This window comes from Ictalurus punctatus, chromosome 3 (assembly GCF_001660625.3).
Source record: "Ictalurus punctatus breed USDA103 chromosome 3, Coco_2.0, whole genome shotgun sequence".
NCBI lineage: Eukaryota > Metazoa > Chordata > Actinopteri > Siluriformes > Ictaluridae > Ictalurus > Ictalurus punctatus.
Genome location: NC_030418.2, coordinates 22,717,922 through 22,732,813, shown reverse-complemented (window position 1 = coordinate 22,732,813; position 14,892 = coordinate 22,717,922). Strand labels below are relative to the sequence as shown.

General features: G+C 42.2%; 1 protein-coding gene across 5 annotated transcripts in view; it reads right to left on the bottom strand.

The window, feature by feature from the left end:
- Positions 1-14,892, bottom strand: part of adka (adenosine kinase a) — a 158,074-nt gene that overhangs the window by 132,913 nt on the left and 10,269 nt on the right. For 3 of the 5 annotated variants that reach the window (XM_017463734.3, XM_017463735.1, XM_017463736.3), the window contains one exon: positions 12,566-12,619. The exons of the other annotated variants lie outside the window; for them this stretch is intronic. In XM_017463734.3, the coding sequence (XP_017319223.1) occupies positions 12,566-12,619 (54 nt within the window). The remainder of the gene's footprint in view (positions 1-12,565; positions 12,620-14,892) is intronic. 5 annotated transcript variants of the gene reach the window in all.

Here is a 14,892-nt window from a genome sequence, read left to right as displayed (position 1 = left end):
TGGAAGAGCTCTTTAAATCCATTGAAAGATTACTGCATACAGTGAAATATTTTCCATGTGGTGTTTGGCCAATGGCTCCTTCATGCTGAGGGTCAAAATTCACAAAGTCTGACACTCCCCCTGCTGGAGGGAACACAAGACAGTTGGGGCAAAACTGCAGGAAGATCTGGAAAGCAACGTAGCACATTTGTCCCTGCTCAGGATGAAGCGCTGAGGGGACTGCGTGTCCTCAGTGGCACGCCTGAAGTCAGCTTTACAGGCAGGATCACAACTGACAGAACCAGGGATTATCAAGGCTGATCCAAGGACAACTGCACACTGCTTTTAAGTGAGAGGTTTTATTATACAGTGTCAGGAATTCCATATGAAATGCCCCAGACTTGTAACGAGTGCATGGAGCAGAACCAGCCCTACACCATCAGTGCAGCGTTTAACACAGAGAGGAAAACAGACGGCCTGGCCCCGCTCCATCTTGGCCAGCAGCTTCGCAATTATGAACCTACAGTACATCTTGCATTGGAGGGAAAACAGACTTTTCAAAAGAAGCTAATTCTAATAACACGCAGGCCTCAGCCTGGGACTATCACAGTACCTAATTCACAGGAGAGATTTGGCTGCAGGCCACCTAATGCGCCTAAGTGATGAGAGATCGACGGCCTTGCCGGAGAGGTGAGAGGGCAGAGAGCGGCGGAAAGTCCCATCACGGCTGTAAAAGCCAATGTTGCGTTTTCTGTGCAGAGCTGCAGAGCACACGCTGAGGCTCGGGTGCGGGGGGGATAGGGAGCGGGTACAGGCTTTTCTGGCAACCAGGTTAGCGCAGCTATAATTCACAGCACATAAATCCAAACGGTCATAACAGTGAGCCGGCAGGATGATGATGGAGCCTCTCCTCCACTGCCGAAAGACTAAGGGGACTGAGAAAGGGGTCAGCATTCGGACAGTGAAGCATTAGAGGAAATCAGTCGGAGGGAGGACAGGAGGCCCTGGAGCTAATGGGAAATGAATCAGGAGGCAGAGAAGGAGCTGCCAGGGAACATCGATCCTGGGCAGGAGTGGTAGCGAAGGGAATTCAGACTGGCCACGAGATTCATGTCGGCTACAAATGCCAGGTCTGTACACATGCTTCTAGTCTCACTCCTACAGGACCTAAACCTGCTCCGTGATCAGCACTGGGATGTCGGGCCAACCTTTGACCTTACGTTTGGATAGGAAGGAGCCATAAGTGCACTTCAGGGAGCCAAACCCCCCCAAATCTGGGAAAAAAGGCCAAACAGGTGGACGTGCACACAAACCAAAATATACAAACATGTCTCACTGAGGTATGCAATATCTTTCATTCTGATAAATTTCATGAGTGTGTCAAGAAAGGCATGCAGGTGATTAACTGCTGGACTCCCATAGCTAAGCATCCTTGATAGTGTTTTTTAAACATTTTTTTAATGCTGGCAAAGCTTTTCCAGTCAGAAAATTGCTGAGTAAATGTCCATATTGCAGGAACGCATTATAAGCACATGTTTGTCCCCTCAAACGTAGCATCCCCCCCCCCCCCCCCCCCAGTCGATCCCAAACACACCTGCACTTCAGACTGCAGCGTGCAGAGGCTCATTTTTCCACCCTCTCACAAATACAGAACAGCACACTCATCAGGAAGCAACTCCATCTGAGCTACAGGAAGCACACACACACACACTCCCAGGGGAGAAAGACATAGGCTGCACAGCAGTGAAGGGAGAGCTCCTGCAGCCTATTATCACCTCAACTGCTCCATAATTTCTTCACTTTTATGATGCCAGTGCATGGTGGATTTTGTGCTTGCAACACTAGTCTCCAGGGTAAAGGACTGAATATGACTGACAAACATTTTTTGTTTGTTTTTTGGCCACAGATGCTAATTCTAGTTCTACTGGCACAAATTTTTTTCAAAGTGCATAGTAGTGAACTTTAATGAGCTTAAACTGCCATCTGCTGGACAGCAGAGATATTGCAACAGACCTCTGATTATAATGACAAGTATGGTTTATGATTCATCCATCCATCCATCCATTTTCTGTACCGCTTATCCAACACAGGGTCGTGGGTCGCTGGAGTCTATCCCTGGGGACTCGGGGCTTGAGTCAGGGGGCACACCCTGGACGGGGTGCCCACCCACCGCAGAGCACAATCACACACACAGACACACACACACATTCACATGCGATGGACAACTTGAAACGCCAATCAGCCTACAGCGCATGTCTTTGGACTGGGGGAGGAAACTGGAGTGCACGGAGGAAACCCACGAAGCACGGGGAGAACATGCAAACTCGGAGGCAGGAAAGAAACGCCCAACGCCGGAGGTGCAAGGCAAACATGCTAATCAATAAGCCACCGTGTCCCCTGGTTCATCATCCTCACTTCATAAAGCACAACAAAAACAGCCTACATTCCTGTTGCCACACCCCTTTCATATTCCAAAGCTGTATGTGTGTGCTGCTGCTGGACATGTGATGTAATTGAAAGCAGGTCAAGCACAGAAAAGACCCTCTGTGATAGAGAAGTTGTTTGCTGGTAGAATAGAGAGGACATTGTTGTATTCATTCAAAGTTTCAAATGCACACTCTATATTTGAATACATCACGCTTTTTTTTTGTTTGTTTGCTGGTTGTTTGGTTGCAAATTGCACATAATGCTGTCGTTCATTAAGCCATCTATATTATAATCCACGACATCCATCCATCCATCCATCCATGTTTTGAGCCAGTTAACCTAGACAGGGTTGCCGGGGAGCCTGGAGTCTATCCCTCGGGACACGAGGCAGGGGACACCCTGGATGAGCACAATCGCACACACTTACACACCCATTCACACACTATGGACAATTTCGACATGCCAATCAGCCTACTACGCATGTTTTAGGACTGGGGAGGAAACCGGAGCACCTGGAGGAAACCCCCGAAGCTTGGGAAGAACATGCAAACTCCATGCACACAAACTCTAACCCCCAAACCTAAGCCACCGTGTCCCCCAAGACAACAGAATCATACGGACTTTTTAAGCTGTCAAAACACATGCAAGCATGTTCATGATTGACAAAACATTTTACATCTCAGACTGAAATAATTCAGATTTTTTGAATTACACAATTTATACACACTGTATATTTTGCATAGCTCTCTGGTTGAATTAAGAATCCAAGAGTTTTTCCTCTGCAGAAAAAAAGAAAAACAACAACAAAAGTTGAGATTTAAATCATGTCGGAGTCTAGTCATGGGTGACGTGCTTTCACTATAATATCTCCTTAGCCATTTTATTCGATAGAAATCGAGTACCGTGACCAGAGTTGGGCGTAACGTGTTACAAACTAACGCGTTACTGTAATCTAATGACTTTTTCTGATAACACAGTAATGTGACACATTACAGTTTGAATTTATGTAACTTGATAACAGTTACTGATGTCAATCAAATTACTTTACTTACGTTACACATTTACTGTTAAGAAAACAATATTAAGTAAAAACGCATTTTTACTTTTTGTATTAAAAGTACAAGTACATTGAAATTACGTTTTGCCCTGAAGATTTTTCTCTTTAGCCCTGAATAATTCTCCACTTTGAGCGGTTTGTCATTACGTAACTGAATGTCAGTAAAAGAAGACCGTCTGTAATTTCATATCTTCAGTGAGCGGAGGTGAGACCAATCAGACAGGTTTACAGGAAAATACATGGGAATACTTGCGTCTTATTGGCTGACAGTTTCTCAATTCGCCAAACGCTAGCTCACAGCCAGTGTGAGGAAAAATGGATATACGCTAGAGGTGCAACAACTAATCGATAAAATCGATAATAATCGATTAGGAAAATCATCGTCAACAAATCTCATTATCGATTAGTTTGTCTGCGCGCGGCACGGGGGAGATTTACTCGTTACGTTACTTCTCTTCCGAAAACACGCTTCGGAGAGTAAATACTAAAAGTTGTGTCCCAAATGACGTACTATACACTTACGCTATGCACTCTACCGTCTAGTGTGTGGATTTTAGAAAGGTAATGTCATCTCAAATATATCACTAGCGGCTTTTTACTAACCGGAACCATAAGCCGCTTCTAGGCGACGGCGCATGACGTCATACGCACGCTAGCATTAGCAGACATCCAGATTCACGGACAATGTAAATTCTGTTGTTTATAACGGAAGTGATGTGTTAGTAACGAGGCCGCGTTGCTGATCACGCGTGGTGTAGACGCAGTGATACAGACTGTAGCGCGAGTAAGATCTGTAATGTCTCATTAAAACATGATGATCAAAAGTAAACACAAGTAAAATAATATGTCTAAAGACAGCGAGTAACAGAAACCACAAGGTGCAGAGAGAGGTAGTTTTTATTATTCATTTAGGACTGTAGTTTAATTCTGTGCAGCCATAAAAAATAATGCATAAATACTTATATACAATATAAGAATTAAACTACAGCCCTAAATTAATAATATATATTCTTGTGTATGTGTATGTGTGTGTGTGTGTGTGTGTGTGTGTGTGTGTGTGTGTGTGTGTGTGTGTATTGGGATCTTTTCTGTTTTGGACAAAAAAAGTTTTTGTAAAGTTTTTGTCTCAAGTTTATATTTGTAACACTCAGTTTGTGGATTTTATTTAAAATAAACAGCAAAAAAGTGTATTGAAAGTTTGCCCCACCCCATCCGATTAATAATAATAATAATAATAATAATAATAAGTCTAGTTGCAGACCTAATATACGCAATTATTTTTTTCAACTAGTAAAGGGGTTGAAACTGAAACACCAACATCCTCTGATGCTGAGCAGGATAACAAGGTGTGTAAATGTCTATATGAGTTCCAGTTTACGTAAACATGATATGAGCAGAGCATAAGGAAAGATAATGTACTTTGCATGGCACTGTAGCAGCTAAACCCATCCAATGATGGCTTAATTGTGCCTCCCCTTGGCTAGCGACACCAAACTGGCCTAGTTTTATATTTTAATCGGTCTGGTAGTCCGACAAACAATGACAACACCCGAGACAAGCGTCATGCTAAATCGTCCTGTCATGCATTGCGTGCTACAATTACTGAAAGAACTGAGTTTCAGTTTGTAGTGTATTTTTGTAGCTTTCATAGGTTTTGAAAGTAACATGAAGGTAAAGTAATAAGTAAAATAAAGTACTTCAAAAATAAAGTGATCAGTAATGTAATCAGATTACAACGTTAAAGAAGTAATTAGTCATCTGTAGTGGATTACTTTTTTTTTTTTTTTGAGTAACTTACCCGACACAGATCGTGGCCATATATTTGTTTTCTTATTTGATTGACAAGCTATCAAAACAACACTGTGCTCAAATATCCCACATGAACATATTTGCATTTTTCACTGGTGTTCTCTTTTATCTTGCCGAAAAAATCTACACTACATTGTCGACCGTCATCAGAAGGGAAATAAATTTCTATTATTAGAACACATGGCTTCTCAGTTGAAATTATATCAGCACCGAGCAGACAAAACACTATCACACCGTAACTGCATCCTCATTGTTAGTCCAGGACGATATAAAATCACAGTGATCAGTCTCTTATGAAATCAAATGGTAAATGGTCTGCACATATATAGCGTTTTTTTTTTTTTTTTAAACCTTAGCACTTCTACAAAGCACTGTACACCGATTCTCATTCACCCATTCACACACACACACACACACACACACACACACACACACACACACACACACACACACACACACACACACACGGAAGCGGAGCACTAGCTTGCCATCTGGTGCAACTTAGGGTTCAGAGTCTTGCCCAAGGACACTTCGGTATGTGGAGTCATGTGGGCCAGGAATCAAACCGCCAACCCTACGATTAGTGGACAACCCGCACTAGCACCTGATCCATAGCCGCCCACAAAAGGGACACACACACACACACACACACACACACAGAGCAAATCAAAAGTGTACAGATGATCACGTATGGCTTGACATCGTCTGCATGTATCCAATACAGAACAGTTACTTATTTATGGGATGCATGTAAAGCCTTCCAGTCTCATACCTACTAGGTGAAACCCTTTTCCTTGGCTTAAGCTCTGTTATGGACAGTGAGAGTGTCAGTCTGTCTTATCACTTACACAACCACTACATGGACAGTTTGCCTTCAATTACATACTATATTCACACCGATCAGCCAGAACATTAAAACCAGTGACAGGTTCCCACAGGTTCCCATTTCCACTGCCATTAGGGAATACCGTTGCCATGAAGCGGTGTACTCGGTCTGAAACAGTGTTTCAGTAGGTTGTATGTGTCACAGTAACATCCACATGAAAGACAGGACCCAATGTTTCCCAGCAGAACATTGTCCAGAGCATCACACTGCCTCCACTGGCTTGCCTTCTTCCCATAATGCATCCTGTACCATCTTTTCCCCAGGTAAGTGATGCACATGCACCGCCCGTATACATGACCAGACCAGACCAGGCCACCTTCTTCCATTGTTCCATGGTCCAGTTCTGATACTCATGTGCCTTATTGTAGGTGGCAGTGGACAGGGGTCAGCGTGGGGGCACTGACCGGTCTGTGATGCTGCGATCCACTGTGTTCTGAAACCTTTCACCACTTTTTCAGCAATTAGTGCTATAGTAGCTCTTCGGTGGGATCGAACCAGACGGGTTACCCTTTGCACCCCACATGCATCAGTGAGGCTTAGGTGTCCATGACCCTGTCATGGGTTCACTGGTTGCCCTTCCATGGAGCACTTTTGGTAGGTACTAACCACTGCATACCGGGAACACTACACAAGACCTGCTGTTTTGGAGATTCTCTCACCTAGTCGCGCCATCACAATTTGTCAAAATATTTCCCAGATCCTTATGATTGCCCATTTCTCTTGCACTCAAATAATCAACTTTGAGAACGGACTGCTCGGTTGCTGCCTAATATCTCCCACCCCTTGACAAGCTGCCACTGTAACGAGATAATCAATGCTATTCACTTCACCGCTCACTGGTTTTAACGTTATGGCTGATCTACGTACACAACACACACACGTATCCCACTGTATTTCAGCACGAAAGAGATTTATCTTAAGAACATTTGTTGATGGCTTAAAGTCACAACTGAGAGAAAAACCAGCCCTGACATCCAGCTCTATCATGATCCAAACAAGCGGAAGCACCGTTCTGTCGTTACTCAGATTCGGGTTCAGACAGAAACACAACTTGAAACGTGGCTGAGAGGGGAATTCTGCCTTCCATCAAAAAATCATAACATTTATTCTTCATGGGCGTTTGCCAACACACACACACAGAGCGGGTGCATGACGTTCAGAACTCGGCTCAGATAAGCATGAAGCAGCCACACACACAGATTTAGTTATGGGATTTTTTGGAGACATGTTTAGTTACAGAATGTAACGCATCAATCAAACTCAGTGGCTTTTTTCATTTCTTTTCCAGCCGCAAAGGAAGGCTCTGTTGCACACGAGTTGCATACTCCTTACACGGGATGAGTCATTGTAGCTTTCTGACATGCTGCATGATGTGGCTGAACGCATCCAGAGCCATGTGCTTAACACTGATTATCAGCTGAACTAAGAACACTGTTGGGAGTCACTGCAAAACAAGCAGTGTGTCAGCTGTGTAAGCCACCTCAGCTCAGCAGGCCTCGGCCTGCGCCGCAGCTCTAACCTTCTGCAACTCCTGTTACAACAAAACAAAACCAATCCTGTAGTTACATTCACCATGAAGTAAACTCGAGTCCTGAATCCTCAGGTTAGATTCGGGTCCAGAACAGTAACGACAGAAGATAAATAAATGAGCAGTTTCACACTTTTATTTCTAAAACCAACCTTTTTTCTTTTCTTTCTTAAATCAAAATTATGCACTGACCAAAAAGCATCAAACAAATGTAAACTTTCATATTACAGATGAATCTTGCAAACTCCTATCATCACAACCGGTTTCATAGGTTTTCTTTATGCATCAACTTTACACTTGATTTGTTGTCTTAAATAACTTACAAATATTCTCTCTTTCAGGACTGTAGACACTGTAGGACTCAGTTAGAGATAGTTAGAGTTAGTGAGATTATACATCATACAGACTTTTCAATAAGATTGTCTACACTAGTAGGACTGGCAATCTTACTCTAGGATGAGTAATGTATAAATCAGCTAATGATCCCCTGCTGTAAAAGCCAGAAAGCTCATCCAAGGTGTGACCTGAATGAGTCCAACCGTACCAAAAATAAACATGTCTGAACATCACTCACTATAGCAGCTGAGGCAGCAGTGGATGGCGTCTCAACATCCTTCATCCACTGAAACAATACACGATTTCAGCCTCAGCTAAGATTTACAGATCATTTTCGCTGCTCTAATAACCAAATTTCTTCTCTAATCCTATTCGTTTTAATTAGTTTGAAAGAATTCGTCAAATGCTAGCACAGACACGAGTCAACACGGATTCTAAAAATTTTAAATATAGATAAGATACTTGGTGGCTTAACGGTTAGCACATTTGCCTCGCTGGGGGTTCGAATCCCATCTCCGTCCTGTGTGCACAGAGTTTGCATGTTCTCCCTGAGTTTCAGGGGTTTCCTCCAGGTACTTCGGTTTCCTCTCCCAGTCCAAAGACATGCGTTGTAGGCTGACGGACATTTCCAAATTGTCCGTAGTGTGTGAATGGGTGTGCGATTGTGCCCTGCGATGGGTTGGCACTCCTGTCCAGGGTGTATAACGGATCACGTACTTATTGTGTCACAATAAAAACTAGTAAACGTTGTGGCAACAGGCCCACGGCCGAAGCACAAGAAACAAAGATCGCTCCTCCCACAACTGCCGCCGTGGTGCTGAAGCGACAGCGCCGCTTCAGCACCACTAATGTTTTGGACAGCCGGAGAGGGTGTGGCGGCAGGGCGGGGCCGCCGACACATACACGGCTGCTGAATGGCAGGCGGCACGGGAAAATTCCACCATCCAGCAGTCGACGAGAGAGTATAAAACGGGCGATACTCCACTCGCAAGGGGGAGGAGGCTCTCAAGGTACATGTGATAACCGTTGCTGTGTGTTTTGCAGACAAACCCGACGCACGCGAAGACTCCGCCCCCTGGCTGCACCCGCGGCTTCTCCTAACGGCAAGACGGGATATACCCTATGCAGTCCCGCCTAGACAAAACACTTCAGCTCAAACCCACACTTCGACACACACGCACACATACACACCCTCTCACAACCCGTTGGTGAATAAAGATTTTCCCCAAGAGAGTCACTGAAACAGCCTCGTGTGTGTCTGTGCTCTGTCCCTCGCTGGCTAAGTTCCCTACAACGTATAAAAAAAGAAGATCCAAACATTTGCCTTAAAAACAGAAACTCTACATGGGAGCGGCTGTATTCATAGTGTACGTTCACAGCAACTTGCTGATAATTACTACTATAATAATTCAACATGTACACTGTTATCATGGACGCTTCAGAACATCACTCCTCTAGGTTCAAATCTGTCTCAGCTCAGAAAATTCTCCATGTTGTTCTTAAGTATCAATGCTCAATTCGGTTACCTTCCTCAAGTACCGTGCAAGCCAAGGCAGGACACATGAAGGAGCTAAAAATAGTGCAGATCATTGATTTGTCAAAACAGTCACAGACTCCCTCATTAACTCATCCTTTCAAAATTCCTCTTTAAGGCAAAAATCCAGCAGGTTGAAGCTTTATTTATTTATTTACACAGTAACACTATTTAGCTATATGTTGCACATCTTCCCTGTGATCCAAGTCAAATCTGACCTCTTCCAGCAAACGGTGTCCTATCCTGTCCACCTTGTTTGTGCCCTACACAGGATAGAACATAACAGGGCCGAATGCTCTACAACCTAACGTCCTCATAAATACTATGCAGAAATACATTTGAGGTTCAGTGACAGAAAATGCACGACTGCTTGCACGTTGTTTTACCATCAGATAAGTTTCGCCTCTGTATATCCACTAAAGATTACATGGGGGTGTTTGGCTGAATGGGCAGAAGTGGTTTTCAGCCTTGCCCATTACAAACCGAGGTTTGACCGGATTCCTTGAATCTTTTAATTACATTGCGCACTGTAGAAGGTGAAATGGCTAAAATCCTACTGATTTGTCTTTGGGGAATGTTGTTCTCAAAGTGTTGGATCATTTACTGACGCATTGGCGAGCCTCGACCCATCATTGCGCTTGAAGGACTATTAGTGTTACATTGCCCCCGTCCCAACTTTTTTGGGATTAAGTAAAACATTAAATACCTTGTCTTTATACCTTTTTTGTTTAAATACAAGTCAAAATACATTTACCAATCACTCCTCTTTTGTTATTAATTGCATTTTCCATACGGTCCCAACTTTTTTGGAATTGGGGTTGTACTTGAGCCACAAGTCTTAACTCAGATGATGCTGGTCAGTGTCCATATTTTTAAGGTCCACTTTGACTTAGATTTACATCCCCGTCCAAATCTTTTTAGACATGTTGCAGATGTCAAATTCAAAATGACCTTATTTTTTTTTCTTAAAATGGTACGTTTCCTCAGTTCAAACATTTCCTATGTTTTCTATGTTCTATTGTGAATAACACATGGGGGTTTATAAGATTTGCACATCATCGCATTCTGTTCTTATTTACATTTTACACAGCGTCCCAACGTTTCTGGGATTGGGGTTGTACAATCTAACGCTTTTATTGAACACAAGTTCTCTTGTTCAGCCAACCTAAAAAGAATAAGAACAAAAATAAGAAACATTTTTCTTTAAAACAGTTTTCTGACACCTTGAGCTGTCCTGGGAAGCCTAAAATATTCATTACAGTATTTTATCACAGAGGAATTTCATGCAGCAGAGCGCCAGCGCTTTATGAAAGTCATTTGGGTCAAACCTTAATTACTAGTGTATTCACACCCTGTTTCATCTTTTCACCTTTATTCTTAGAATATTCAGCATATTTATTCGTTTAAATTGATTAAATGAACTATATAAATCACCAGCTCATTATGCCGATTATTAACATTAGCAAACCAGCTAGCTTTATTTAATCTAGAACACCGGCTAGCGTTTGACAGATTTACATTTATACCTAGCTCACGTGCAAATACTACTGCAGGACCTCAGTGACTGCTAATAACGTTTTCGCTTTCCGAGTTTTCCGAGTTTCAGTTCCGCAAGTCGATCAGCCACTCCTATTTCCTTTTTTCACTGTGTGTGAACAGACTAGCAAATATGAGCAGCTACTGGATGAACATACACCAATAGCATACAAACTAGCAGAGAATGTAGCAAGATTTCATGGCGCTGATGTGTCCATGAGTGAAAAATATATCGTTAACTTAGTTTTATAAGGTTAAATCTCCCATTCCTTCTTAAATCAGAAACGTATAACATTAAGGGTGCAATATGAACAAAAAAAAAAAAAAAAGTGATGGCCTGAGATGCAATAAAAAGACTTTATAGTAAATTTCTCAGTCGATACCGATAACCGATTATTCAGATTCACAGTAACTGGTCTCAGAAACAGAAAACACATTACTCTAATTAACATTAACACATGAACTAAACTCTGAAGATTAAAGTACGATTTCTTAACTTGAATGTTATTAATTCATATGAACATTGACAGCGGTAATCTAATTATTGACCTTACTCTGAGTAAGACAATACTGTGATTAAGGTGTTTACATGAGTCGCTTTTAGAATATTCCTCTCATGTACCCGTTTTACATCTTATAGAACATAATTAGATTAACGGCACACGTCATTACGTCACCGCGCCACGCCGTCCGACGGCCCTCCAGAATTTCACGCATCAACATACAGTTCGTCTTCGTTATATACCGTATATATATAGTTTTGGGTGTTTTTATTTTCAATTTTTACGAACGCTTCCAGTGCGGTTAATTATTCGTCATGCTGTACCTGCAAATAGACAGGGGCTGCGTCCCAAGTACGCGGTTTGGGACGCAGCCGTGCTCTCGTTTGCCGTAAAACGCTTGAGCACTGCCGTGTGTGTACTGCCGTGTGTGTACTGAAACGAAAGCTAGTTGAATTCCCTTACAGTAATTCCAATGTGTACATTAATATAATCTGTTATGTGATCTCATCATATATTTTCAACGCCCTGAATAAAAGCGAACTCCACACTCTCACCTGAGCTGAGCATTGAACCCCGGTTGCAGTCATTCTGCAACTGCGAAATTAACAATGCACTATTCTACCACGCACACACACACACACACACGTTTTAATCATATTAATGGAAATACTATAGTTATAGCACCCGTCAGTGCCAACATCATGAAGCTATCACAATGTAACCAGTTTATGTTAAAAATACGCGAATTGATCACGCTGACTTTACATAATTCAATCTAATTAATTAGAAACTTGTTTAAACTAAGATTAGCCTAAGCAATTAAATCACAATTTGATGAAAGACGTATTTTTTTTTAAAATTAAATTCGATAGTGGTTTGGGGGGGGGGGGGGGGGGGGGGGGGGGGGGTAGTAGTGTCATTCCAGACCAAGTAAACTGCTATCCTCCATACACAGAAACCAAGAACTCACATTTCCTTGTGTTTTTCCTCTGCTAAAATCTGGTCGTTTGGTTTCAGCCCGTACCTGTTAAAGACAAAATATCAATGAATTAGGAACACTTAATTATTATTTTTTTAATGCATACAGATTTGCAATCACATTTTTTGCAAAAGCAGACTTTGACCTATAAATGAAAATGGAAAGGGGGGGGGGGGGGGGGGGCATGATTCTGACAGGCCTTGTTATTTTTTTGGTGCATACATCTTAAAAATAAAATTTTATTTGTCACACACACACACACACACACACACACACACACACACACACACACACACACACACACACACACACACACACACACACACACACACAGAGTGGCTGATCAATGTTTAAGGCTAGACACACATTTATTTTAACAAGAAAATCACAACCAATCTTCAACAGCTGAACATTTATTTATGCAAATGAGGCTTCATCTAATTAAAAATGCATATATTTTCATGCTTAATTGGTGTATAACTGAAGGTCAATACACCTCTAAAGCATTAAAATATTAATTAGGGCTTATTCTAAGAAAAGAAACCGACATGTCATCAGCAAAAGCAAACAATGGGTGCACGTGCTGCCTGCATGATCCAGAGCAGAGTTTAAAACAGCCTTTCATAAATTATAACAAAGTACATCATCTCACATGATTGGATATAGCAAAGGAAAAAATGAAAAAACGTTAAATAATTGGTTATATGACTAGTGTGATCTGCATTATCTGCATGTGGATCGCAGTAAATACGTGTGTGTGTGTGCGCCTGTGCATGCGCATATTCATGCTTGCGCGTGTCTGAAAAAGATAAACACAGAGTTCTGAGCTAATCTTGGGCTCATGCTGACCCTCGGTCGTCACAAGGTCTCCAAAACACCACGAGTACCGCAACCTATCCTTCCCCGCTAAGACGTAAACGGAACAAGATACAAAGAAAAAAAAAGTTACTCAAACATAATTACTATTAAAGTTAAAAAGATTTTCATTACACATCACAGCATTAATAAAAGATGCTCCAAAGAGGTTTGCTAAAAAATTGATGTTTAAAAAAATGAAATAGTTTAATGGAGAAAATGCCAAGCGAGGCTTCTGAGTGGACAGAGAAGCGATCGCACCATCATCCAGAGATGGCGAGTTCAAATCCTGATGATGCCACAGCCATCTGCGGCCGGGAGCCCGAGAGAGCAAAGCTGGCCGTGCTCTCGGGGAGGGATCACAGAGAGACTAGTAAATAATCGGCGTCACTGAGGCAAAAGGGGGGTGTTACGCAGTGTGTTACGCTGTCCCCTGACATTGCACGAGTAGCATTGCTTGAGAGCTGCTTGATGGATGGGAATTGGTCATGACTAAATTTAGAAGAAAACTGGGGAAATACCACCCTTCTTATATTAAAAATAAATAAATAAATAAATAAACATTCTCTCACTACTAAATCTAGCATAGATTCCACATTATGGGAAATTGCTCAGTAATATATTGATAATTAGGGGTATGAATAAACCTAGATAAATCTAGAACCTGACAAAGAAAGAAACTCCATTTATTTTTATTTTAAATATTATAAAACAACTATTCACATCATATGATGGTTTTAATGTTATGGCTGATAACATCACCGATCAGCCATAACGTTAAAACTACCGACTGGTGAAGTGAACAACATTTACATTTATTCATTAGCGGACGCTTTTATCCAAAGCGACTTACAAATGAGGAAATATAAGCAAAGCGATATATCAATCAGAGAACAATACAAGTAGTGCCACTATACAAGATCTTTAATTGAGTTCTAGAAGAAGCAAAGTGTGAGGAGTGAGGTGTTTCGTTTTTTTTAGGGGTTAGTTAGGTGTTCACGGAAGAGGTGGGTCTTTAAGTGTTTTTTGAAGACCGTGACAGATTCTGCGGTCTGGATTGGGGTAGGAAGTTCATTCCACCACTGAGGGGCAGTTAGTGTGAAGGTTCTGGAAAGGCACCTTGAGCCACGCGGAGTAGGCACTTCTAAGCGACGGTCATTATCTCATTACAGTGGCATAGCAAGTGAACTTCATGTGTTGGACGCAGGATAAATGGGCAAGCGTACGGATCTGAGTGACTTTGACAAGGGCCAAATTGTGATGGCCAGACAACTGGGTCTGAACATCTCCAAAACAGCAGGTCTTGTGGGTTGTTCACTGTGTGCAGTGGTTAGTACCCACCAAAAGTGCTCCAAGGAAGGACAACCAGTGAATCAGTGACAGGGTCATGGGCACCTATGGCTCATTGATCTGCGTGGAGAGAGAAGACTAGCCGGTCTGGTCCGGTCCCAGAGAAGAGCTAC